Below are 25,741 nucleotides of genomic sequence, written 5' to 3'. Positions count from 1 at the left end.
GATGCATGAAGAGGTAGGTGCAGTGGAGAGCATATCCACAAAACAGAAATGAGGCTATTGGGATGCTGGAGATTACATGACAACTTATGAGTGACACACAACCAAGAACAGAACCGGGACTGGATGCCCGTTTCTTCATTCAACAAGTATTTATTGAGCACCCACAAACCCTCAAAAACTGTTCTAGGACCTAAATCCTGGGGTCATAGTCATGCCCCCAGCCCACTCTCTTGCGGGAAAGACCATGGCTCAAGGTCCCCCACATTACTGGTTAAAAAACACTCCAGTGCTCTGGCCGTGTCCTTGCGGACAGAGACCGGGAGGATAATGAGGCCAAATAGCTTTGGCCCACCGCCCCGGGACTGGCAAAGACGCCAGACCTCCTAACGCTCTTCCTTGGAAGAAGGAGCAGTGCTTGATTTGGTCAAGAGGCCAACACGAACAGTAAGAGGATAAACACGAGCTGGCTGGACGCGAGGCTGGCTCAGGGCAATGCTGTTGGGCTGAGGATTCAGGGAGCTGGTGTGGTCCAAGAGTCACACTTGCGGAAACTACAACTCCCAGCGTGTCCCGCGGCCGCCCAAGCGGGCGTCATGTGATCCATGCTCACGTGTCTCCGCAGCCGGCTCGGGAAAGAATCCCCAAAGGTAAGTGGCCGGAGACAGGCTCTGGAGGGTGGAAGTGTTCGATCCCCGAGGTCTCTGGAGCCCCTCAGCCCCCGCCACCGCGGCAGTGCTCAGGCCCTTTCCCTGCAGAGGTCCGGATCCCGGCGTCCTCGCCCCACGCCCGTCCCTCGGTTGGCCGGCTCTGCCGCGCCTTAGCCCAGCCAGCGGGTCTCCACCCAGTCCTAGGCCGGAATCGAGTCCCGGAGCTCCTCCCCAGTTTACCCCACAGTAGCCCACCCGCCTCACTCCAGGCCTGGGAATCGCCCCGCCCCGGCCTCCTGGCCCGGGTGCGCCCTGGCTCACCTCACAAAGCAGCCCACCCTTTCTATTTCAGGGCTCCAACCCCAGGCTGGACTGGGAGCACACTCCAGTTGGGATCTGAGGGGCCTACATCTCTGGCCTGAGCATGTGGGCATCAGGCTTCTATTCTGGCTCCGCCACCTGCCCACTGTGACCTTAGTCTAACCTCTCCCTCCTGGGCCTGTTTTCCTGTCTGACCTGAGGCTCCAGTCCATGGGTAAGAGTGAGAGCCGCTCAGTCTCCTCCAGCTCTGCTAAAGCCAGCGCAGAAGTAGCCCAAACTCTTCTCTCTGCTGACAGCAAATTGTAGGCAAGGTCTTGAGAAAGAAGAAATTGGGGCCAGAAAGGGAAGTGAGGAGAACCAGATCCCAGACCTTTGGAGAGAAGGAGCAAACCCCCTCTGGCACAGCCCATCAGGGAGAAAGCAGGTAAGGTGCAAAGGTGGACTGAGTAATTTGCCAGTGAGCATTGGGGGTGCCCAGAGATCTTGAACCAAGGCAGAGAGTCCGCAAGAGATGAGACCCCCAGCTTCTGAGTTCCATGAGGACCCCAGCCTGTACTCTCATGTGGGTGGCAGGAGAGGCTGGCAGATGGTGCAGGACTTGGGCAGGGCTGCCAAAGGGAAACATTTTGGTTGGAGAGTCAGGAAGCCGCACCAAGCCTTGTGACCTTGGACGAGTCACTCTGTAGACCTCTGTGTCTGACATGAGCAGCGGGGAGGAGGTGGTCACAGCTCTGGCAGCACTCACTTTGCAGGGTTCCTTCTCTAACTGCACGGGAAGCCTGGGAGTCCCAAGACTCTGCCTTCACTGCTCACTGCTTTGATTTTGCTGAGTTGCTGGCTGGGTGACAGGATGTGTAAGAGGAAGAAGCCCTGTGACATCTGACAGATCTTTCTGGGTTTAGAGCCAGCAGAGGGATGTTTCCTCTGGTGCCATGGTTCCATGCTTGATGACAGATGGTTGAGAGCACATGAATTTTCCCCCTTTCCCTCTCAAGAGTGGATGGTCCCCAGCTTTGTTTGTCCATCATCAGGAGGAGCGATGGGAAGTAGCCCAAGTGGTTTTGTTAACCATTTTAAACCCCCAGTGGGCTGAAGGCATCAGAGAGGAAGGTCCAATGGTTAGGGCAGTCATTATGGCTGAATCTGCTCAGTTCCCTTTTCTTCCCTCTGGGCTGTAAAGACTAAACCAGGCCAGGGGCTGTGGCTCAAGCCTATAATCCCAGCACTTTGGGAGGCCAAGGCAGCAGGATTGCTTGAGCACAGGAGTTCAAGACCAGCCTGGGCAACATAGTGAGACCTCCTCATGTCTACAGAAAATTTAAACACGACCGGCATGGGGGGCTTGTCACATGGGAGAAGTCACATGGGAGAAGAGTTGAGAATTGGCCTGAATTTTGAAGGGCCAATTTTGTTCCCCACAGGAACAAAAAATGTAAAAGGTTGGCCAGGCACGGTGGCTCACTCCTGTAATCCTAGCACTTTGGGAGGCCGAGGCAGGGGGATCACAAGGTCAGGAGTTCGAGACCAGCCTGGCCAACATGGCAAAACCCCATCTCTACTAAAAATACAAAAATTAGCCAGGCATGGTGGCAGGCACCTGTAATCCCAGCTACTCAGGAGGCTGAGGCAGGAAAATCTCTTGAACCCGGGAGGTAGGGGTTGCAGTGAGCTGAGATCGTGTCATTGCACTCCAGCCTGGGCAACGAGAGCAAGACTCCATCTCAAAAAAAAAAAAAAAAAAAAAATTAAAAAGTTAGCTGGCTGTGGTGGCACACACCTGTAGTCCCTGGTACTCAGGAAGTTGAGGTGGGAGGATTGCTTGAGCCTGGGAGATTGAGGCTGCAGTGAGCTCTGATTGTGCCACTGCACTCCAGCCTGAGCAACAGATTGAGACCCTGTCTCTAAATAAATAAAGACTAAACCGGAGAGGGAGTAGGGACTGAAATGGAGTTTTGTATGAGTACCCTGAAATCGGGACTCAGGAATGAGGAGACTCTCAGAGGGGTCTTTAGCAGATTTTGCCAGCCTGGGTGGTAACCAGCTAATAGTAGCCTCTGGGGAAGACTGCACTGGCTCCTCCCTGCCCCCTTAGTCCCTGCCCTTGTAATCTGGGCTTCTTCCTGCTCTTTCTCCCATTAGCTATCCCAGGGCCTCTGTGCCCATTGTTACCTGGCCAATAGCACCAGGCTCTGGTTTGGGGTTTTTTGTTGTTGTTTGTGTGTTTGTTTGTTTGTTTTGAGACAGAGTCTTACTCTGTCGCCCAGCCTGGAGTGCAGTGGCATGATCTGGGCCCACTACAACCTCCATCTCCCGATTTCAGGCCATTCTCCTGCCTCAGCCTCCTGTGTAGCTGGGACTACAGGGGCGAACCACCGCACCTGGCTAATTTTTGTATTTTTAGCAGAGATGGAGTTTCACCATGTTGGCCAGGCTGGTCTCAAACTCCTGACCTCAGGTGATCTGCCCACCTTGGCCTCCCAAAGTGCTGGGATTCCAGATGTGAGCCACCGCACCCGGCCCAGGCTCTGGTTTTGATCGGTGTTCTACTCTTAGCTTGCTTAGGGCTGGAGAGTCTCAGGCATGGTTGGTAGTGGGCAACATGGGAAAGGGCATCTGCAGAAATAACAGCAGCAGTGACCATTTATTGAGTGTTAAACCCTTACTGATATTAACACACGCCCCACAGGAACATATGATGTAAAGGCTTAGAGGGGCGAGGTGACTTGCCCAGGGTCACACAGATAGGCAGCGGAGGAGTCAGCATTCTGAAGGCAGAGCCTACTTAGAGACCCAGATCACAGCCCTGTCCAGGGCTGCTCTTGATCTGGGGGTGGACTTGATTCTTTAGGACCATCATTTCTCTGTGAGTCTCAGGCTATGAGCTGACCCTTGAGAACACTGAAGGTCTTTTTTCAGGGCTGGGCTCCTCAGAGCCTCAGAAGATTCTTGGAAGAAAAAAAAAACTGCATCTCAACAGTGTTTAGCCAGAGAGCAAAGAGAATCATTCGAGTGATAAGCCTGTTATCTAAGTTCCGCCACACCCAAGGTACTGTCTTGGACTCAGGAGTGGGGCAGATACAAACGGATGGATGCCCTGTGCTCAGACAGGCCTGGGTTTGAATCCCAGCTCCACCACTGACCACTGTATGACTCAGGGGAGAATGGTTGTCCCTTCTGGGATTCAGCTTCCTCTTTGGTAAAATGGTGACTGTCATGTCTACCTTTTAGGGCTGCATTGAGGATTGAATGAGAAAGCATTCCATAGCTGCAGCAATAGTGGTTTATAGTAACAAACAGCACTGCATGTTGAGCACCGATCATTGTAATCTAGCCCAGGAGAGCAAGCCTAATGGCCAGTGAGATGCTAGCACATGAGAGAGTACTGAGAAGAAACCAACTTGAGTGGTGCTGGGCCCCTATATGGCACCAAGAAGAGCTCAGTGAGTGACCCAGGAAATGGGGAAGAAATAGGACCTAAAAGGGTGGCTGGCAAAGGAGTTGGGAGCATTCCAAGCATGGGATGAATCATTGTTTTCCTGAAGATGCAAACATGACAGGCATGGGGGCTTGTCACATGAGAGGAGTTGAGAATTGGCCTGAATTTCAAAGGTCCTCGAAAGTCACAGAATTTAGACTCTGGGCCACCGGGAGGCATGCTGGACTGTAATATGTTGAATTTCAGTTCTTGGCGAGAGGTCCTTTTGGGACCCTGTGGTGTGAAAACAGGCTGGGAAGCCAGGCAGATCCGGATCCAAATCCTGCTGTGCAACTTGCTAATATATGACCCTGGGTCAGTGATGGGATCTCTCCAAACCTTTTGACCATAAGACTGTCCTAAGGATTGAATGAGATAAAGTATATCCATGACACACCTGCCCGACATGGGGCCTCTCTCTAGTGCTGATGTGTTAGTACCCACTTTATGTTGACATCTAACTGGCCCAATGAGTCTGTATGCCTGAAACAAGCATGATTTACACCTGATCTGTTTCTGTGTCTGTCTCCCCATACTCTGGCACCCAGTGCACTGTCTGCACAGAGGCATACCTGGGTTTGGATCCTACCCATGTGATCTTGGGCAAGTTATTTCACTTTTTTGTTCCCCAGTTCCCCCATCTTAGGATAACAGTAGTGCTTGCCTTTGTCCCATCTAGGTTGAGAAGAGTCCTAGGCTAACAGCCCCAAACAGGTGGGTGTTGCTCAGCTGCCTGGGGCATGTGGTTGTAAGGCAGAACCCACAGACCTTGCAGGAAGAAGGCTTTTGGGGCCATGGCCCAGGCCAGCATCAACAGTGACTACAGTGAGTGGGGCTTGAGCACAGATGCCGGGGAGCGGGCCCGGCTGCTTCAGAGTCCCTGTGTGGACACAGCCCCCAAGAGTGAGTGGGAAGCCTCTTCTGGGGGTCCAGACAGAGGCACCACTTCCACACTTGGGGCTGTCTTCATCGTCGTCAACGCGTGCCTGGGCGCAGGACTACTCAACTTCCCAGCAGCCTTCAGCACTGCGGGGGGCGTGGCAGCAGGCATCGCACTGCAGATGGTGAGTGCACTGGCCGGGAGGGCAGAGGTGCAGTTCAGGCGGGCACTTTGCCTCAAAAGGGAGGCTTTGAGTCAGGAATGGCCAGTAAGTGATACAGCACTGCTCTCCCCTCCCTCACATGTGGCAGACATGACTAATCTATTCTAGTATTCTTTCTTCTGACCCAAATGAGGCTTCAAAAGCCTTCCAACAATCAGAGAAATTTGAACATCAATTACATCTCTAATTTTTTAGGCAAAACATTGATTTTGTGGTATGTTTACAAAGAGGGCCCTTATCTTTTAGAACTGCACACTGAAATATTTATGGATGAAATGATATGATAGCTTATATTGGCTTCACAATAAATGCAGAGTGGGAGGGAAAGGGAATGATGAAACAGGTTGGCTATGCATTGATCATTTTTGAAGCTGAGTGATGGATACATGCCAGTTCTTTTTAACTATTCTCTTTACCTTTTTTTTTTTTTTTTTTTTTTTTTGAGATGGTGTCTTGCTTTTTCACCCAGACTGGAGTGCAGTGGCCTGATCTCAGCTTACTGTAGCCTCCGCCTTCCAATTTCAAGTGATTCTCCTGCCTCAGCCTCCCAAGTCGCTGGCATTACAGGCACCCACCACCATGCCCAGCTAATTTTTGTATTTTTAGTAGAGACAGGGTTTCACCATGTTGGCCAGGCTGGTCTCAAACTCCTGACTTCAAGTGATCCTCCTGCCTCAGCCTCCCAAAGTGCTGGGATTACAGGCACGAGTCATCGTGTCCGGCCTATTCTCTTTACTTTTGTATGTTTGTAATTTTTCACAAAACTTTTTGTTTTTAAAGAAAATCTCTGGCCGGGCGCGGTGGCTCAAGCCTGTAATCCCAGCACTTTGGGAGGCCGAGGCAGGCGGATCACGAGGTCAGGAGATCGAGACCATCCTGGCTAACACGGTGAAACCCCGTCTCTACTAAAAATACAAAAAACTAGCCGGGCGCGGTGGCAGGCGCCTGTAGTCCCAGCTACTCGGGAGGCTGAGGCAGGAGAATGGCGTAAACCCGGGAGGCGGAGCTTGCAGTGAGCTGAGATCCGGCCACTGCACTCCAGCCTGGGTGACAGAGCAAGACTCCGTCTCAAAAAAAAAAAAAAAAAAAAAAAAAGAAAATCTCAACTCAGCATCGTCTAGCAGTCTCTTAAAATTGCCCTTGGGATTTGGCAAGCTTGCTTTGGGCACTGGCCCAGTAAATGCGAGGCGAGCCCAGGGCGCCCTCTGCTGCCAGGCCTGTCCCACAAGCTCTTGTTCTGCCTCCGCCTGCAGGGTATGCTGGTTTTCATCATCAGCGGCCTTGTCATCCTGGCCTACTGCTCCCAGGCCAGCAATGAGAGGACCTACCAGGAGGTGGTGTGGGCTGTGTGTGGCAAGCTGACAGGTGTGCTGTGTGAGGTGGCCATCGCTGTCTACACCTTTGGCACCTGCATCGCCTTCCTAATCATCATTGGTGACCAGCAGGACAAGAGTGAGCTTCCCCCTCAGTCCCTACCCCATCTCTTATCAGCCCTGCGGGGGAGGGAAAAGGTGCTGAACACCTTTCCAGGACTTACCTGGGCCCAGCATTCATCTGGGAATCCTCCCTCCAGGCAGAGGGAGGTCCTGGGACCCAGCGGAGCAGGAGGGCCACACCCCGTGATGGCCTGGCTTGACATTCCCTCCTTCCTCCCTGTGTAGTTATAGCTGTGATGGCAAAAGAGCCGGAGGGGGCCAGCGGCCCTTGGTACACAGACCGCAAGTTCACCATCAGCCTCACTGCCTTCCTCTTCATCCTGCCCCTCTCCATTCCCAGGGAGATCGGCTTCCAGAAATATGCCAGGTATGGAGGCCCCAGCCCCGGTCAGACAGAAGCTGTGATCCTGGGCAGCTGTAGACCCAAGGGCTCCTGGGGAACCCTGCTCCTCCATGCCACCTTACCTTGGGGAGCAAGAGTAGGCAAAGCAGGGCAGACCGGGGCTTGCAGGGTTTCAGATAAGACCATCCTTTTCTGTCTCCATCACAGAAAAGGATGCATCCGTGAGAGATTCAGTTCTAAGTGTCCTTTTGCATCCGTGAGAAATTCAGTTCTAAGTGTCCTTGTCAAAGAAAGAACAGGTGGTATCTGGATGGTGAAGGCGGCCTCCTGGCTTTCCCTGGGAGGAAGGGATTTGGGTCTTTGAGATTGTCAGCCTGGCAGCATCTTACCTGCAGCTTGGCATGAAGGAAGGAAACTGGTTTCCTGTCTCAGCATCTGAAAGGCTGTGGGATTCTAGGCTTCCCCGTCTGTAAGTGCAGGGGCCATGCTCCACTCTCTCCCAGGCTCCCATAAATGTTGACACAAAAGTGTTTGTACTCTCAACCCTCTTACCTCTGGCATCTCGTAGTTCTCAAAGGCCAGGCTCAGAGGATGGGCTGCCCACAACCCCTGCCCAGGCTGGGCTGCTCTGATTCAAGTCCCAGGTGTGCTTTGGAGCCCTGCTCTCTGCATTGTCTCTGAGCCATGGAGCTGAACCAGCACTTCCCAATGACCAGAGATGATGATCGGGTCCCCTCTTGGCTGTCCAGCTCCCTCCTAGCTGTGGCAGGTTTCTCTGAAACTACTTCTCAGGCATTTACTGAGTCTTTGCTTGGCATAGTTCCTGGTTCATTCAGTGGACACTTGTGGTCACTAGAGCTGAAGGTGGATGTCCCTAGGGGTGGAATCAGATAAGAGGCAGCTGGGGATGAGGACACTTAGTCTCTCCTTCCCGGCAGCTTCCTGAGCGTCGTGGGTACCTGGTACGTCACAGCCATCGTTATCATCAAGTACATCTGGCCAGATAAAGAGATGACCCCAGGGGACATCCTGACCAGGTGAGGGTGAGGGCCCTAGGAGACATGGGGAAGAAGCCACCACTTGGGCCCCAGCAGGTGCTGGGTCAGGAACCAGAAGGCCACACAGGTGCTCTTCTCAAGGCTCATGAGCTCATCAGGGCTGACTTGGTCATTGTAGGAAGGAGGAAAGAGCCCCTGATCTCATGTTACTAGAGGGAAGAGCAAGAATCAGAGACAGGAGGCACTTTGCCACCCACATCCAACAGATGAACCAGTGTGAGGCTAGGCCTGGGTTGTGGAGGAACCTGAGGGTGGAATCCCAGGGTGGAATTGCCCATGTTTCCAGCATGTGCTTATCTGTAATTTCTATATCTTTGAGGGTGAATTTATTATTTAAAAAAAAAAAAAAAAAAAAAAACCAGGGCCAGGTGCAGTGGCTCACGCCTGTAATCCCAGCACTTCGGGAGGCCGAGGCAGGCGGATCATGAGGTCAGGAGATAGAGACCATCCTGCCTAACATGGTGAAACTACGTCTCTACTAAAAAAATACAAAATATTAGCCGGGCGTGGTGGCGGGCGCCTGTAGTCCCAGCTACTCAGGAGGCTGAGGCAGGGGAATGGCTCGAACCCAGGAGGCAGAAATTGCAGTGGGCTGAGATGGCACCACTGCACTCCAGCCTGAGCGACAGAGCGAGACTCCGTCTCAAAAAAAAAAAAAAAATTTCCTTTTTTTGAGAGAAACAAACCAGTGAAGCAAAATCCCCAGTCCAGGAGCCAGGAATTCTGGATTTTGGTCCTAGGGGGCTTTTTGGAGCCTCCAGGCCCCCTCCCAGCGGGGCCTGGGACAGAGGGATGCCTCTTTTCCCTGTTCCCAGAATTCTGTGGGTGGAACCTATAGAATGCCAGTTGCTGGAGACCATGGTAGGCTGAATGAAAAGTGAGGGTGTGGGGTGGGTTGGTGGCTCCGAGGAGTTCCCAGGTGGCAGCACCTTGTGTGTTTGTTCACAGGCCGGCTTCCTGGATGGCTGTGTTCAATGCCATGCCCACCATCTGCTTCGGATTTCAGGTGCCAGTGCCAGTTGCAAGGTCCCTGCTGTCCTCTTAGGTCACCCCACCCCAGGTTGGAACCCAGGAAGGAGGAGGAACCCAGGCAGGATGGAGGAAATCCTGGGGGGAAGGACAGAGCAGGGGCCTCAGGACTTGCCCCTTGTCCCTGGGGTCTTTGTTCCCAAGGTACCTTCCTCTGGAAACTGGGGGTGAGGTCATTTCCCCACCATGACCGTGCCCTTCGCCTGGACAGTGCCACGTCAGCAGTGTGCCCGTCTTCAACAGCATGCAGCGGCCGGAAGTGAAGACCTGGGGTGGAGTGGTGACAGCTGCCATGGTCATAGCCCTCGCTGTCTACATGGGGACAGGTGAGTGCTCCCCCCTAGACCTGGGACTGGAGTGCTCTCACTTCCACAGGTGTCCGCAGGTCCTGGGGCCCAGCTTTCCTGGGGACAGCCCTGCATTCCCAGCATGATTTGTGCAGGCACTGGCTTGAACTTGGCCTGCCTGGGGCCTCCTCCTGCCAAGATGAGAGTGGCGTATTCATCCATTCATTCACCAGTTCTAAGTTGGTGCCTAGGAAGTGCCAGGAACTGTTCTCAGTGTGGGGGATGCCATGGAGAGAGATGGAGCTGGTCTTGCCCTCATGGAGTTGACATTCTTGTTGGAGAGACAGTCATGCAGGAGTAACTAGGGAATCAGTAAGGAATTCCAGATGGTGGCGAGCATCCTGATGACAGTGAAATCGGGGAGGTGTATTTTGTTTTGTTCTATTTTGTTGTGTTTTGAGAAAGGGTCTCAGAAACTGTCACCCAGGCTGGAGTGCAGTGGCATGATCATAGCTCACTGTAACCTCAACCTGCCGAGTTCAAGTGATCCTCCTGTCTTAGCCTCCAGAGTAGCTGGGACTACAGCCATGTGCCACCATGCCCAGCTAATTTTTTGTTTTGTTTTGTTTTGTTTTAGCAGAGACAAGGTCTCACTCTGTTCCCCAGACTAGTCTTGAATTCCTGGGCTCAAGCAATTCTTCTGCCTCGGCCTCCCAAAGTACTGGGGTTACAGGCGTGAGCCACCAACCCAGCCTAAAATGGGGAAGGTATGAATGGGACTGGATGGGTGGCTTTGGGAGTGGTTCATAGAAAGTTCTTCTCAGAGGAGGCCCAAATGATGAGAAAGAGCCAGAAGAGGAGGGGCTGGGGGAGAACGGTTCTAGACAGAAGAACCACAAAACACCAAATCACTGAGGCGGGGCCAGGAAGAAGGTCTGCGTGGCTGGAGTGGTGTGTGATGGGGGCAGGTAACAGGCAGTGAGGCCAGACAGGCACTGGCAACCAGATCCTGTTGGACCTTGAGGGCTTCTGGGAGTCAGAGAGGAAGCGTTTTAAGCAGGGGGGATGGTTCGGGGAAAGATGGCTCTGGCTGCAGTGTGGAGAGTGGTTGGGATGAGTGAGCAAGTCTAGGAGACCCCGGAAGAAGGATCCCCTGAGTTCTTTCCATGGACAGACAATAGGAGCTGCCTGGGCCAGTACTGTTCTAGCCTCTGAATACACAGCCAGGAATAAGAGAGGCAAATAGCCAAATCCCTGTTCTCCTGGAGCTCATATTCTGACTGGGGAGACAGAAAATAAGCCTGTGAAAAAAATTAATTTTTTTTTTATTGTTTACTTAAAGACCAGTGTAATAGTACAGTTTAAAAAAAAAAAATTAGAAAGAGATGAGGCTGATCACTGTGGTTCACACCTATAATCTCAGCTATGGGAGGCCAAGATGGGAGGTTCTCTTGAGCCCAGGAGGTCAAGACAGGCCAGGCAACATGGTGAAACTCCATCTCTACAAAAAAATTTAAAAATTAGCCAGGTGTGGTGACATGCACCTGTGGACCCAGCTGCTTGGAGGCTGAGGTGGGAGGATCGCTTGAGCCTATGAGATAAAGGCTGTAGAGACCCATGATCATGCCGCTACACTCCAACCTGGGCAACAGAGCGAGACCCTGTCTCTAAAAAAGAGAGAGAAATGAGTGTTAGGGGACAGGCACAGTGATTCATGCCTATAATCCCAACACTTGGAAAAGCTGAGATGAGAGAACCGCTTGAGGCCAGGAGTTCAAGACCAGCCTCGGCAACATAGTGAGACTCATCTCTACAAAAATTAAAGAATTAGCCAGGCATTGGCCAGGCACGGTGGCTCACTCCTGTAATCCCAGCACTTTGAGAGGCCAAGGTGGGCGAATCACTTGAGACCAGGAGTTCAAGACCAGCCTGTCCCAACATGGCAAAACCCTGTCTCTACTAAAATTACAAAAATTAACTAGGCGTGGTGGCAGGTGCCTGTAAGCCCAGCTACTCAGGAGGCTAAGGCATGAGAATCGCTTGAACGTGGGAGGCAGAGGTTGCAGTAAGCCAAGTTCACGCCACTGTACTCTAGCCTGGGGGATAGAGTGAGACTCTGTCTTCAAAAAAAAAAAAAATTAGCCGGGCGTGGTGGCATGTGTCTGTGCCTGTAGTCCCAGCGACTTGGGAGGCCAAGTCGGGAGGCACTCGAGCCTAAGAATTCAAGGCTACTATGGAACTATGATTGTACCACTTCACTCCAGCCTGAGTGACAGAGCAAGGTCCTGTCTTTAAAAAAAAAAAAAAAAAACGGCCAGGCACCGTGGCTCACACCTGTAATCCCAGCACTTTGGGAAGCCAAGGTAGGCAGATCACATTAGGTCAGGAGTTCAAGACCAGCCTAGCCAACATGGGGAAACCCCATCTCTACTAAAATTACAAAAATTAGGGCCAGGCACAGTGTCTCACGCCTGTAATCCCAGCACTTTGGGAGGCTGAGGCGGGCAGATCACAAGGTCAGGAGTTCGAGACCAGCCTAGCCAACATGGCGAAACCCCATCTCTACTAAAAATACAAAAATTAGCCAGGCGTGGTGGCAGGCGCCTGTAATCCCAGCTACTTGGGAGGCTGAGGCAGGAGAATCACTTGAAACCGGAAGGCAGAGGTTGCAGTGAGCCGAAATCACACCACTGCACTCCAGCCTGGGCGAAAGAGCGAAACTCCATCTCAAAAAAAAAAAAAATTAGCCAGGCGTTGGCGGCAGGTGCCTGTAACCCCAGCTGCTCAGGAGGCTGAGGCATGAGAACCCAGGAGGCCAGACTGGGCACGACAGAGCAAGACTCTGTCTCAAAAAAAAAAAAAAAAAAGAGCCAGGCATGGTGGCGTGCACCTGCTGTAATCCCAGCTACTCAGGAGGCTGAGGCGGGAGAATCACTTGAACCTAGAAAGTGGCGGTTGCAGTGAGCCGAGATCATGCCACTGCGCTCCAGCCTGGGCAACAAGAGCGAAACTCCATCTCAAAAAAAAAAAAAGAAAAAAGGCCAGGTGTGGTGGCTCATGCCTGTAATCTCAGCACTTTGGGAGGCTGAGGCAGGTGAATCACAAGGTCAGGAGTTCAAGACCAGCCTGGTTTATATGGTGAAACCCCATCTCTACTAAAAATACAAAAATTAGCCAGGCGTGGTGGCGAGTGCCTGTAGTCCCAGCTACTTGGGAGGCTGAAGCAGGAGAATTGTTTGAACCTGGGAGGCTGAGGTTGCAGTGAGCCGAGATTGCACCACTGCACTCCAGCCTGGGCCACAAAGGAAGACTGTTTCAAAAAAAAAAAAAAAAAAGAAGGCTGGGCGTGGTGGCTCACACTTTGGGAGGGTGAGGTAGGAGGATTGCTTGAGCCCAGGAGTTTGAGACCAGACTGGGCAATATAGCACAACCCCATCTCTACAAAAAAATTAACTGGATGTGGTGGCATCTGCCTGTAGTCCTAGCTACTTGGGAGGCTCAGGTGGGAGAATCACTTGAGCTGAGGAGGTCAAGGCTGCGGTGAGCCATGATCACACTACTGCACTCTAGTCTGGGTAACAGAGCAAGACTGTGTCTCAAAAAAGAAAAGAAAAATAGGACAAGGTGATGTGAGAGAGTACCTGGGGTGGGGGTCATTGTATCATGGTAGCTGGACTGGCAGGAAGCATTCTCTGAGGAAGGACATCTAAACTGAAACCCGCATGATGAGGAGATGGCATCTGAAGCTCTGCCAGACAGAACAGTCAGTGCCGAGGCGCTGAGGTGGGAATGTGCTGGGCAAGTTTAAGCTCACAAAGCTGGGGGCTAGAGGGCTTCCAGTGATGGGGGATATGAGAAGTCAGGGAGGGAGGCATCTGATCAGAGCCCCATCTCCCACTCTGAGCCTCCGTCTAAGTGTCCAGAGCTGCTACAGCAGCCTCCCAGCTGATGTTGTCCCTAGGTGGAGTGCACAGTCCACCCCACTACCCTCCCACGGTTGCCCTGACCCAGCTGTTCCGGCCCCCAGGCATCTGTGGCTTCCTGACCTTTGGAGCTACTGTGGATCCTGACGTGCTCCTGTCCTACCCCTCGGAGGACATGGCTGTGGCCGTTGCCCGAGCCTTCATCATCCTGAGCGTGCTCACCTCCTACCCTATCCTGCACTTCTGTGGGCGGTGAGCCCCCTTCCACTCCCCAGGGCCCCTCCGAGCCCCTGTGAGCCCTTCCAGCATGGTCCTTTGGCCTTGTGTGGACCCCATCCTGTAGAAGGAGAAACTGAAGCCTGTAGGAAAGGGTCAGTGCCTAGGATGGGTCCCTACGTATCCCAAGACAGGTCTCAGAAGCGCCCTTTGTCCTGGGGTCACCAGAACATTCCGTGAGTCCTGTAAGAATATCCAGGGCGGCCGGGCGCGGTGGCTCAAGCCTGTAATCCCAGCACTTTGGGAGGCCGAGACGGGCGGATCACGAGGTCAGGAGATCGAGACCATCCTGGCTAACACAATGAAACCCCGTCTCTACTAAAAATACAAAAAAATTAGCCGGGCGAGGTGGCGGGCGCCTGTAGTCCCAGCTACTCGGGAGGCTGAGGCAGGAGAATGGCGTAAACCCGGGAGGCGGAGCTTGCAGTGAGCCGAGATAGCGCCACTGCACTCCAGCCTGGGCGACAGAGCGAGACTCCGTCTCAAAAAAAAAAAAAAAAAAGAATATCCAGGGCATGGCACGGTGGCTCATGTCTCTAATCCCAGCACTTTTGGAGGCTGAGGCAGAAGGATCACTTGAGCCCAGGAGTTCAAGACCACCTGGGCAACCTAGTGAGACCCCCATCTCTACACAAAATAAAATAAATAGCCAGGTGTGGTGGCATGCACCTGTGGTCCCAGCTACTCAGCCACTTGGGAGGCTGAGGCAGAAGGATGGCTGGAGCCCAGGAGTTCAAGGCTGCAGTGAGCCAAGATTGCACCACCGCACTCCAGCCTGGGTGAGAGAGCCAGACCCTGTCTCAGAAAAAAACAAAAGAATCTCTATCCAGATCCTTTCCTGAGCTTTCACGTGGACACCCTGCCCTTTGCATACCCCAGAGAGTTCCTTTTAAGGAAAAAACTATATCAGTTTCCATGTGATGTAAAGCAAAGTGCTAAGCTCTCCACATTCACCATCTCTAGTCCCCATGGTAAACAGAATGCTGGTGGCCCATTTTACAGAAGAGGAAACTGAGGCTCAGGAATGGGGCTTTCCCTGCCGTCTACCCAATTAGGAGTCTGGCTCCTGTGAGCTAGAGGTGGGAGGCTGCTAGCGGCAGGAGCACCTCTAAGCCCCTCTCCATGTGGGCAGGGCGGTGGTGGAAGGTCTGTGGCTGCGCTACCAGGGGGTGCCAGTGGAGGAGGACGTGGGGCGGGAGCGGCGGCGGCGAGTGCTGCAGACGCTGGTCTGGTTCCTGCTCACCCTGCTGCTGGCGCTCTTCATCCCTGACATCGGCAAGGTGATCTCAGTCATTGGAGGCCTGGCCGCCTGCTTCATCTTCGTCTTCCCAGGTGCGGACCCCTGGCGCCCCATCACAGCCCCACAGCACAGACTCCCAGGGCCTCCCTAGCCTCTGCTCCCTACTTAATCCAAACATGCAGGAGAGAGTAACCACCATCACTGACTAATCACCTGCCTCACCTCTGTGATGGCCCCTGTCCAAGCATTATCTCCTGGAAAGAAGGTGTAGTTGTGATCTCCAGTTTACCTGGAAAGAAGGTGTAGTTGTGATCTCCAGTTTACCTGGAAAGAAGGTGTAGTTGTGATCTCCAGTTTACTGATGGCACGTGGGGCTCAGAAAGGGTCACAGACTTGCCTAGAGCTTAACAAACTCGACTAGTAACAAACCTTTTCCATCCCACACTGTCTGGGTTCAGAGTCTGTTCTCTTAACCATTCATTCAGGTGTCTGCTGCTCCCTAACTGAGGGATCTGTCTGGCTGGTTCAGCCCATTACAGCCCAGAGGGCAGTAGGGTCTAGGGGTGACACCCTGACACAGACATCAGAGGACCTGGGTTCCAGACACAGATCTACCACCAGATCCCTGGAGAAGTGTCCTGTTGGCCCAGCCATGAGTTCTACCCTTACCCAACTTGTCTTTATCCAGGAAGCCACCCTCAAAGCCCCAGCTACTTTGCTGGAGCAGGGGAGCCAGATCTGCTCGGAAGTGTACTGGGAAGACCCCTGGGGTTGGGCCACCACTGAGTCACCATTGAGTGCTGTCCCTTTAGCTCTGAGTCTAGCATGCTGCCCAAGGGATCTTATCAGATGCTGGCCTGTCATGGGAGAGCAGATGCCAGACGTCCCCAGGTGGATGTGGCATGGGGGCAGAGATGGAATTTCTAGAAGAGTAAACATGGGCCTTTCTCCATCCAGCACTGCTTCTTGGGAAAGGGGAAGGTTAGGAGGGAGGGAGCCCTCTCCCCTCAAGAATGCTCAGGGCCACTTCTTCTCTTCTAGGGCTGTGCCTCATTCAAGCCAAACTCTCCGAGATGGAAGAGGTCAAACCAGCCAGGTAAAGCAGGGCCCAGTCCTTGATCCTCTCAGGGAGGCACTGGATTGGAACATGGCTTTGTGGGGGCCTTAAAACAGATAGGAGTCAGAGGCTTGTGTACTTAGAAATCATGGGTTTGGTTTTGTTTTGTTTTTGAGACGGAGTCTCGCCCTGTCGCCCAGGCTGGAGTGCAGTGGCACAGTCTCGGCTCACTGCAAGCTCCGCCTCCCAGGTTCATGCCATTCTCCTGCCTCAGCCTCCCGAGTAGCTGGGACTACAGATGCCCGCCACCACACCCAGCTAATTTTTGTATTTTTAGTAGAGATAAGATTTCACCATGTTGGCCAGGCTGGTCTCGAACTCCTGACCTTAGGTGATCCTCCTTCCTTGGCCTCCCAAAGTGCTGGCATTACAGGTGTGAGCCACCACACCCAGCTGGGTTGTTTTTTTTGTTTTTTTTTTTAATACTTTTAAAAATTGGGTAGTGTGCTAGTTGTTAACAATTTGAACATTAATAAAGGGCTTAATAGAAAAAGATGGAAGTCCCAGTTCCCCCACAACCCACTCGCCCCCACATCCCTTCTCCTGAGATAGCTCCATGTTACCAGTACGGTCTGTGTCCTTCTCAACCACTTGTGTACATGTGTGCATGTCTGTGTACACATAGCTATGCAGATGTATACACAGTTGCAGGGCATTTGTTTTGTTTTATGAAAAATGATTTCAGCCTGGTGCAGTGGCTCACACCTGTAATCCCAACACTCTGGGAGGCCAAGGCAGGTGGATCACCTGAGGTCAGGAGTTCAAGACCAGGCTGGCCAATGTGGTGAAACCACGTCTCTACTAAAAATACAAAAAAAATTACCTGCGCATAGTGGTGGCCACCTGTAGTCCCAGCTACTCGGGAGGCTGAGGCAGGAGACTCGCTTGAACCTGGGAGGAGGAGGTTGCGGTGAACCAAGATCGCACCATTGCACTCTAGCCTGGTGACAAAGTGAACCTCTATCTCAAAAAAAAAAAATGATTTCAGGTTCAGGTTTCGCTTTCCTGTTCTAGTCCCGTTGTTCCAGTTTCTAGTCAGATCTCCACCCCTTACAGTCCCATACCACGTTCAAACAGGTTTTGTTAAAGCTCTTATCCCACCTTTCTCAGCCTATACCCCCACTGCCTCAGACCCAGACCCCGCCTCCCCAGCTCCTATAATTTGTCCCACAGCCTCTCTAATGATCCCCTGCTCTTCAGCAGGACCTGGCGCCTGGGCTTCTCTCAGCCCTTTCTGGCTATCAGCTTTTTCCAGCCTCCTCTTCCATATCCCTGCACTGACCAATGCCAGTCCACACCAATCTGCATTTTCTGGACTTAAAATTAGTATTGTATAGACAGCAGTTAATTCTCTTAACTTCCCAATGCTTTCTTTTTTTCCCTCTTGTGTAGGGGGTGAGCTCAGGGACCCCCCCAGCCCCAATCTAGTAGTGGAACAGTAGTTACCGATTGAAGTAACTGACATGTTTATTTTTGTTGTTGTTGTTGTTTTGTTTGTTTGTTTTTGAGTTGGAGTTTTGCTCTTTTTGCCCAGGCTGGAGTGCAATGGTGCGATCTCAGGTCACCAACCTCCTCCTCCTAGGTTCAAGTGATTTTCCTGCCTCGGCCTCCCGAGTAGCTGAGATTACAGGCACGCACCACCACACCTGGCTAATTTTGTATTTTTATTTTTATTTTTATTTTTGAGACAGAGTCTCGTTCTGTCGTCCAGGCTGGAATGCAGTGGTGTGATCTTGGCTCACTGCAACCTCCACCTCCTGGGTTCAAGTGATTCTCCTTCCTCAGCCTCCCGAGTACCTGGAACTACAGGCACACGCCACCACGCCCAACTAATTTTTTTTGTATTTTTAGTAGACACGGGATTTCACCATATTGGTCAGCCGGTCTTGAATGCCTGACCTCATGATCTGCCTGCCTTGGCCTCCCAAAGTGCTGGGATTACAGGTGTGAGCCACTGTGCCCAGCTTAATTTTGTATTTTTAGTAGTGATGGGGTTTCACCATGTTGGCCAGGCTAGTCTTGAACTCCTGACCTCAGGTGATCTGCCTGCCTCAGCCTCCCAAAGTGCTGGGATTACAGGCTTGAGCCACCACGCCTGGCCACTGACGTTCGTTTTTACCATAAAAAATATTTAAAGGCCTTAGGAGGAGTATTGCCCCCCAAAATCATTTGAAGACAGATCTCAGGTCCCATTTGTTTATTTTGTTCAGGTAGTTTGTTTAAAACCTCTGGACAGCTCGAAGGCCAGAAAAAAAAAAAAAAAAAAGATGTTTTGATCTTCAAAGGCCATATGCAAAAACAAGGACTGAGCTCCCCCTCAACACTGTTTTTCTTTATGACACAGGCTCTTACTATGTTGCGTAAGCTGACCTTGCACTCTTGAATTCAAGTGTTCCTCCTGCCTCAGCCTCCTAAAGTGCTGGGATTACAAGCCTGAGCCGCGGCATCTGGTCTGCCACTTGCTGTTTTTCACTCAACTGCATCAGCATAAGAAGATCTGCTGCTTAAAATTTTTATTTATTTATTTATTTTAAGAAAGATTGAATGATGAAGTCTTGGAAGACAAAAAAAATTAAAAATTACAAAAAAATTTTGTCCCAACCCTGTGGCTCACACCTGTAATCCCAGCATTTTGGGAGGCCGAGGCGGGTGGATCACTTGAAGTCAGGAGTTCAAAACCAGCCTGACCAACATGGGGAAACCACGTGTCTGCTAAAATTACAAAATTAGCCATGCGTGGTGGTGCATGCCTACAATCCCTGCTACTTGGGAGGTTGAGGCAGGAGAATCGCTTGAACCCGGAAGGCGGAGGTTGCAGTGAGCCGAGATCATGCCATTGCACTCCAGCCTAGGCAACAAGAGTGAAACTCCATCTCAAAAAAAAAAATTTTTTTAGAGACAGGGTCTTGCTCTGTCACCCAGGCTAGAGTGCAGTGGTGCAGTCATAGCTCACTGCAGCCTCAACCCCTGGGTTCCAGTGATCCTTCCACCTCAGCCTTCCAAGTAGCTGAGACTACAGGCATGCATCACTACACCCAGCTACTTATTTTATTTTTTGTAGAGGCAGCGTTTGTTTTGTTTTGTTTTTGAAATGGAGTCTTGCTTTGTTGCTCAGGCTGGAGTGCTAGAGTGTAGTGGCATGATCTTGGTTCACTACAACATCTGTCTCCTGGGCTCAAGCAATTCTCCTGCCTCAGCCTCCTGGGTAGCTGGGATTACAGGCGCCCACTACCACGCCCGGCTAATTTTTTATATTTTTAGTAGAGACGGGGTTTCACCATGTTGGCCAGGCTAGTCTCGAACTTCTGACCTCAGGTGATCCACCCGCCTTGGCCTCCCAAAGTGCTGGGATTACAGGCATGAGCCACCGAGCCCAGCCAAGACAGTGTGTTACTTTGTTGCCCAGGCTGGTCTCAAACTCCTTGGCTTCATGAGATCACCTGCATCGGCCTCCCAAAGTTCTGAAATTACAGGTGTGAGCCACCACTCCTGGCCATGCTTTTTCCTTTTTTAAATGGCTGTAGAATATACTCTTGTATGAAACTGTCCTGAATGTGATACTCTTATACTTCTTGGTACATATGTTCAAGGATTTGGGTAGATCAGTTCTTAGATGGAAACTGTGAGGTCATAAACCACGTTCATTTTACTTTGGCACATGGGTTCATATTATCCTCCAAAAAGGCAGTGCTAGTTAGAGTCCCAGCAGCAGTGAATGGGAGTCCCCGTTTCCTCACACCCCTGCCTGCACTGGATAGTACAACCTTTCTAAGTTTTGCTAGACAGAGGGACAAAAAACACGTTGTTTTCATGTACACATTTCCCTGAATAGTAGAAAGCTTGAGAACAGGTGCATGCTTTTAAAGAACTTGTTACATAAAAGAGCCAGGCGTGGTGGCTCACGCCTGTAATCTCAGTGGGCAGGTCACATGAGGTCAGGAGTTCGAGACCAGCCTGGCCAACATGTAGAAACCCCGTCTCTACTAAAAATACAGGCCGGGCGCGGTGGCTCAAGCCTGTAATCCCAGCACTTTGGGAGGCCGAGACGGGCGGATCACGAGGTCAGGAGATCGAGACCATCCTGGCTAACACGGTGAAACCCTGTCTCTACTAAAAAATACAAAAAAACTAGCCGGGTGAGGTGGCGGGCGCCTGTAGTCCCAGCTACTCAGGAGGCTGAGGCAGGAGAATGGCGTGAACCCGGGAGGCGGAGCTTGCAGTGAGCTGAGATCCGGCCACAGCACTCCAGCCTGGGTGACAGAGCGAGACTCGGTCTCAAAAAAAAAAAAAAAAAAAAAATACAAAAATTAGCCAGGCATGGTGGCACATGCCTGTAATCCCAGCTACTCGGGAGGCTGAGGCAGGAGAATTGCTTGAACCCAGGAGTTGGATGTTACAGTGAGCCGAGCTTGCACCACTACACTCCAGCCTGGGTGACAGAGCGAGACTCCGTCTCAACAACAACAACAAAAAAAACGTATTACATAACAATACTTGTTCATTGTAAAAAACTTTGTTTGTTCATTGTAAAAATACAAACATGTCGGCTGGGCACAGTAGCTCACGCCTATAATCCCAGCACTTTGGGAGGCCAAGATGGGCCAATCACCTGAGGTCAGGAGTTCGAGACCAGCCTAACCAACATGGTGAAACCCCATCTCTACTAAAAATACAAAATTAGCCGGACATGGTAGCACATGCCTGTAATCCCAGCGACTTGGGAGACTGAGGCAGAAGAATTGCTTGAACCCAGGAGGTGGAGGTTGCAGTGAGCCGAGATCACGCCATTGCACTCCAGCCTGAGTAACAAGAGGGAAACTCCATCCCCCCCAAAAAAATACAAACATGTCTAAAGAAGAAAAAAAATCGGCCAGGAACAGTGGCTCACGCCTGTAATCCCAGCACTTTGGGAGGCCAAGACAGGCAAATCACCTGAGGTCAAGAGTTCGAGACCAGCCTGGCCAACATGGCAAAACCCTGTCTCTACTAAAAATACAAAAATTACCTGGGTGTGGTGGCGGATTCCTGTAGTCCCAGCTCGGGAGGCTGAGGCAGGAGAATTGCTTGAACCTCAGAGGCGGAGATTGCAATAAGTGGAGATCGCGCCACTGCACTCCAGCCTGGACAACAGAGCAAAACTCCATCTCAAAAAAAAAAAAGACGAAGATAAAAAATCACCCTTTTTTTTTTTGAGGTGGAGTTTCACTTGTTGCCCAGGCTGGAGTGCAGTGGTGCAATCTCTGCTCACTCCAACAACCTCCGCCTCCCAGGTTCAAGTGATTCTCCTGCCTTAGCCTCCCAAGTAGCTGGGATTACAGGCATGTGCCACCACACCCAGCTAATTTTTTGGGTTTGTTGTTGTTGTTGTTTTGAGATGGAATCTCGCTCTGTCACCCAGGCTGGAGTGCAGTGGCACGATCTCGGCTCACCGCAACCTCCACCTCCTGGGATCAAGCGATTCTTGTGCCTCAGCATCCAGGGTACCTGGGACTACAGGTGTGCTCCACCACAGCTGGCTAATTTTTGTATTTTTGGTAGAGACAGGGTTTCACCATATTGGCTAGGCTGGTCTCAAACTCCTGACCTCAGGTGATCCACCCACCTTGGCCTCCCAAAGTTCTGGGATTACAGGCGTGAGCCACCACAGCTGGCCATTTTTTGTATTTTTTTTTTGAGTAGAAACAGGGTTTCATCACGTTGGCCAGGCTGGTCTCAAAATCCTGACCTCAGGTGATCGATCCACCTGCCTCGGCCTCCCGAAGTGCTGGGATTACAGACATGAGCCACGGCAGCCAGCCTAATTTTTCTATTTTTAGTATAGATGGGGTTTTGCCATCTTGCCCGGGCTGGTCTTGAACTCCTGACCTCATTGGAGAAGGGTGATCCACCCACCTTGGCCTCCCAAAGTGCTGGGATTACAGGCGTGAGCCACCGCGCCTGGCCGGAAATCACCCTTTATTTCAATTCCGTTTTATCCCTGTTGCTGTTATTGGTACATACATTTGCAGATGTCTACTTTTTGTTTCCTTTTTTAATGAAATAGACCACATTCCATGTGACCTGCTTTTTTCTGAACATCTTTCCATCAGGATGCCTACATTCGAATCCTGGCATGATGTGACCAATCAGTTACTCCCATTAGATCTTGGTCTTCTTACCTATGGACTAGGGACAATACACCTGGCCCCACACTACCTTCGTATTGAAGTCTTTGGGAAATAGGAAGTGTTCTACCAACACGAGAAGTGGGATAATTACAGTAATTAACAGTTATATATATTGAAGTCTGCAGTCACGGGATGGGATGACTGATCAGACCTCTCTCACCCTCTGTTCTCTAGCTGGTGGGTGCTGGTCAGCTACGGAGTCCTCTTGGTCACCCTGGGAGCCTTCATCTTCGGCCAGACCACAGCCAATGCCATCTTTGTGGATCTCTTGGCATAACCACTGCCTCCCAGGGAACACAAGGCCTTTGCCATTGGTCGCAGGAACCCATCTCTTAGAGCTATGGGGCCTTTGTTAGTCCACGATCATTCCAACTGGTGGGATGACATCCGGACATCCTCTTCCAGGGACTGGGGCAAACTCAGGCCCCACACCTCTGGACAGCTCAAACCCGGTCCTCTTCCTGCTCCCCGGTGCTGGCAGTGCTGTGGATGTTGGCAGGAAGTCTCACATCATAGAGGAACCTTCTTCCTCTCCCAGTTCTCAGCTTCTCCATGCCTGGAATCCATGGGTGAAGAGAGTCGGTAGATCTCGTAAGAAAGAATCCAGTCTGACTTCCTGACTTCCCTCTGGAGAATGACTATGGACAGAAGGCCACCATCCTCCACAGAGCACCCTATCCTGAGTAGGGGCTGTGCTTATTACCCCAGGCCAGTGGTAGCTTCCTCAGGAGCCTGGTCATTTCCAAAGGTAGCACTGAAGTCATACAAATGCATAGTCAGGTAGATTCAGGCCTTGCCCACATCTTCCTGGGCAACCCCCACCATGAACCCGTCAGCCTCTTTCCCATAGCTAATGGACATTTCCCAGGCCTTGAGGGGCCTCACCGTGTCTCTTTCACCAAACCTGATGGTCCAGGCTGGGCATCTCTCCTCCATCCCCAGACATCACCAGGTCTATTGTTTACAAACGGTGCCAGCCCGGCTCTGAAGCCAAGGGCCGCCCCGTGCCATGGTGCTGTGAGTATTCCTCTGTTAGCTTTCCCCATAAGGTTGGGGGATATCTGCTTTTCTGTCTGAGATGGGCCCCTCTTTTCAGAGGCCCCAGGGTGGGTGATGGAGAAGGCTGGGAACATTTCAGCCCCTCTGTGTGGGCTGGGCTGATGAGAATCAGGGTGTACCTCCCCGACACCTTTTTCACTGATGTTTTCTCTTCTCCCTGCCTCTCCTCTGCCTCCTCCCCCGCCAGCCCTAGCCTGACTACCCAGAGACCAAAAAAAATAGGCAGGGCCGGGTGCGGTGGCTCACGCCTGTAATCCCAGCACTTTGGGAGGCCAAGGCGGGCAGATGACTTGAGGTCAGGAGGTTGAGACCAGCCTGGCCAACATGGCGAAACCCCTTCCCTACTAAAAATACAAAAAATTAGCCGGGCATGGTGGCGGGCACCTGTAATCCCAGATACTACTGCACTCAAACCCAGGAGGCAGAGATTGCAGTGAGCTGAGATCGTGCCATTGCACTCCAGCTTGGGCAACAAGAGTGAAACTTCATCTCAAAAAAACAAAAACAAAAAGGCAGCTGGGTTGTCACCAATGGGCAGCATTTGAGCCTGCCACACTGGCCTGGAAATTTCCCTTCCAGTCTGGATTTTGTCTGCTCCTTTCCCCTCACCCCGTCACCTCTTCACCTCCCATCCCATTTCACTGTATAGCTCAGTCTCTCCCACGCACATAATTGGGGGCAGAGGGGGGCTCTCTTATCAGCCTCTTCAGCAACACATGTCCATCAGGCCTGGCCTCAGTGGCCAGCCACATTGATGTCACATTGGAATTGTTACCCCAGGCAGGGTGAAGAGATAGGCTATCTCCCCACCTCCCACCCCCCTCCCCACTATATTCTTGTTTTGACCACCTCAGCCCCTCAGCTACCCCCTCTCACTTTGGCCAATCCCAGGCACCAATCAGGCTTCCTCCTCCACCTGGAGCCCCTAGCGTTTCCTTGGCCCCTCTTCCCCAAAACCTCTGTACAGGGTATGAGAGGGACCTCCTGCCCAGCCACCCACCACTCAGGGCAGTCCGATCTAAGAAGCAGAAGCTGGTTGAGGCTGGCCGGGCTTCTGTCCAGTCTCCAGATGGATAAACTGCCTTTTCTCACATCCCCTCTTGGTGCCTGATCTTCTCTGCCCACGGGGTCAGACCCACGGTACTGTTTTCTGTCAGTCTCCGGCACAGCACCAAGCTCTGCCAGCACCAGTCCCTGACAGGGCTAGGAGGACAGCCTGGTCAGCAGGGCTGCAGTCCCCCAGTGCCGTGTTTCGGGGGTTGAGGGATGTAAGTGGAGTCATTGCACAGAGACAGACTAGTCAGGAGAAGGAGCTGGAATCTGGCCTCTTGGCCTAACCTCAGGAGCCCCCTCCCATCCTCTCCCCACTCTCCCTGTCGGGGTACTTCACTGTTTATTTTCTACTTGTGTATACTCGGGAAAGGGAAGATGGTTAATAAAAGGGATTTGTGCTGCTGAGCTGTGTCCCCTGTGTCTGGTTCAGGGGACAGAGTCCGTGCCACTGCCAGGAGGAGGAAGGGCTGGGGTAGGAGGTGTAGATGGCACGTCACTGTCTCTGACCCCGTCTCCGGAATGGCACCACCATGCTCCCTCTACCAAGCAGGGACCTGCAAGTGGCTCTTGCCACCCCTGCTTTCTTCCACATTCTACCTGTCCTTCTCCAATGACTTAGGAATGTATCGCAGTCTACAGTCCTGCGACCTCTGCCTTCACTCAAGCCCTCACTGTGTCTTTCCTGTGCCTTTGTGGTCTCAGACTGTCTCCCTGACTTCAGATCTTGGCAAGAGCTTCAAACTCCTGAGTATCCACCCCCATCTTTTCAGAGGCCTGTGCTGAGCAGGTCCCAGCTGTCTTGATTTTGGAGCCACCAGTCACCATGCTCAGTGCTGGCAAGAAAACCAGCAACGGTGGTCTGGGTGTGGTGGCTCATGCCTGTAATCCTAGCACTTTGGGAGAACAGGGTGGGGAGATCACCTGAGGTCAGAAGTTTAAGACCAGTCTGGCCAACATGGTGAAACCCTGTCTCTACTAAAAATACAAAAAATAGCCGGGCGTGGTAGCGCATGCCTGTAATCCCAGCTACTTGGGAGACTGAGACAGGAGAATTGCTTGAACCTGGGAGGTAGAGGTTGCGGTGAGCCAAGATCGTGCCATTGCACTCCAGCCTGGACAAGAGTGAAACTCTGTCTCAAAAAAGAAAAAACAGCAAAACAGACTCCAGCACTGCTCTCGGCCTAGTTGTGGGAAGACTGATGCCAAG

General features: G+C 51.9%; 1 protein-coding gene across 5 annotated transcripts; it reads left to right on the top strand.

Annotated features, from left to right (window-relative positions):
* The first annotated feature begins 593 nt into the window (after positions 1–593).
* LOC105491500 (solute carrier family 38 member 7) lies at positions 594–24,937 on the top strand. 5 transcript variants are annotated; one of them, XM_011757986.3, is made up of 12 exons: positions 594–647; positions 1,265–1,392; positions 5,123–5,507; positions 6,800–6,998; positions 7,208–7,349; positions 8,264–8,362; positions 9,332–9,389; positions 9,624–9,738; positions 13,727–13,874; positions 15,031–15,230; positions 16,180–16,234; positions 22,597–24,937. In XM_011757986.3, the coding sequence occupies exons 3-12, from the start codon at positions 5,238–5,240 to the stop codon at positions 22,697–22,699; spliced, it is 1,389 nt and encodes a 462-aa protein (XP_011756288.2). In that variant the 5' UTR covers positions 594–647; positions 1,265–1,392; positions 5,123–5,237; the 3' UTR covers positions 22,700–24,937. The 5 variants fall into 5 exon arrangements, with proteins under 5 accessions (XP_011756288.2, XP_011756286.2, XP_011756287.2 ...); XM_011757984.3 differs by having other exon boundaries at positions 604–647; positions 1,000–1,392; XM_011757985.2 differs by lacking the exon at positions 594–647 and adding an exon at positions 654–1,182.
* Positions 24,938–25,741: the final 804 nt, after the last annotated feature.

Source organism: Macaca nemestrina, chromosome 18, assembly GCF_043159975.1.
Source record: "Macaca nemestrina isolate mMacNem1 chromosome 18, mMacNem.hap1, whole genome shotgun sequence".
NCBI lineage: Eukaryota > Metazoa > Chordata > Mammalia > Primates > Cercopithecidae > Macaca > Macaca nemestrina.
This window is presented reverse-complemented; position numbering and strand designations above follow the sequence as displayed.

Coding starts and splice junctions, on each gene's coding strand:
- LOC105491500 (XM_011757986.3), top strand. CDS start 5,238: ATGGCCCAGGCCAGCATCAACAGTGACTACAGTGAGTGGGGCTTGAGC. Junction 5,508..6,799: donor CAGGCATCGCACTGCAGATG/GTGAGTGCACTG, acceptor CTCCGCCTGCAG/GGTATGCTGGTTTTCATCAT. Junction 16,235..22,596: donor GAAGAGGTCAAACCAGCCAG/GTAAAGCAGGGC, acceptor TCTGTTCTCTAG/CTGGTGGGTGCTGGTCAGCT.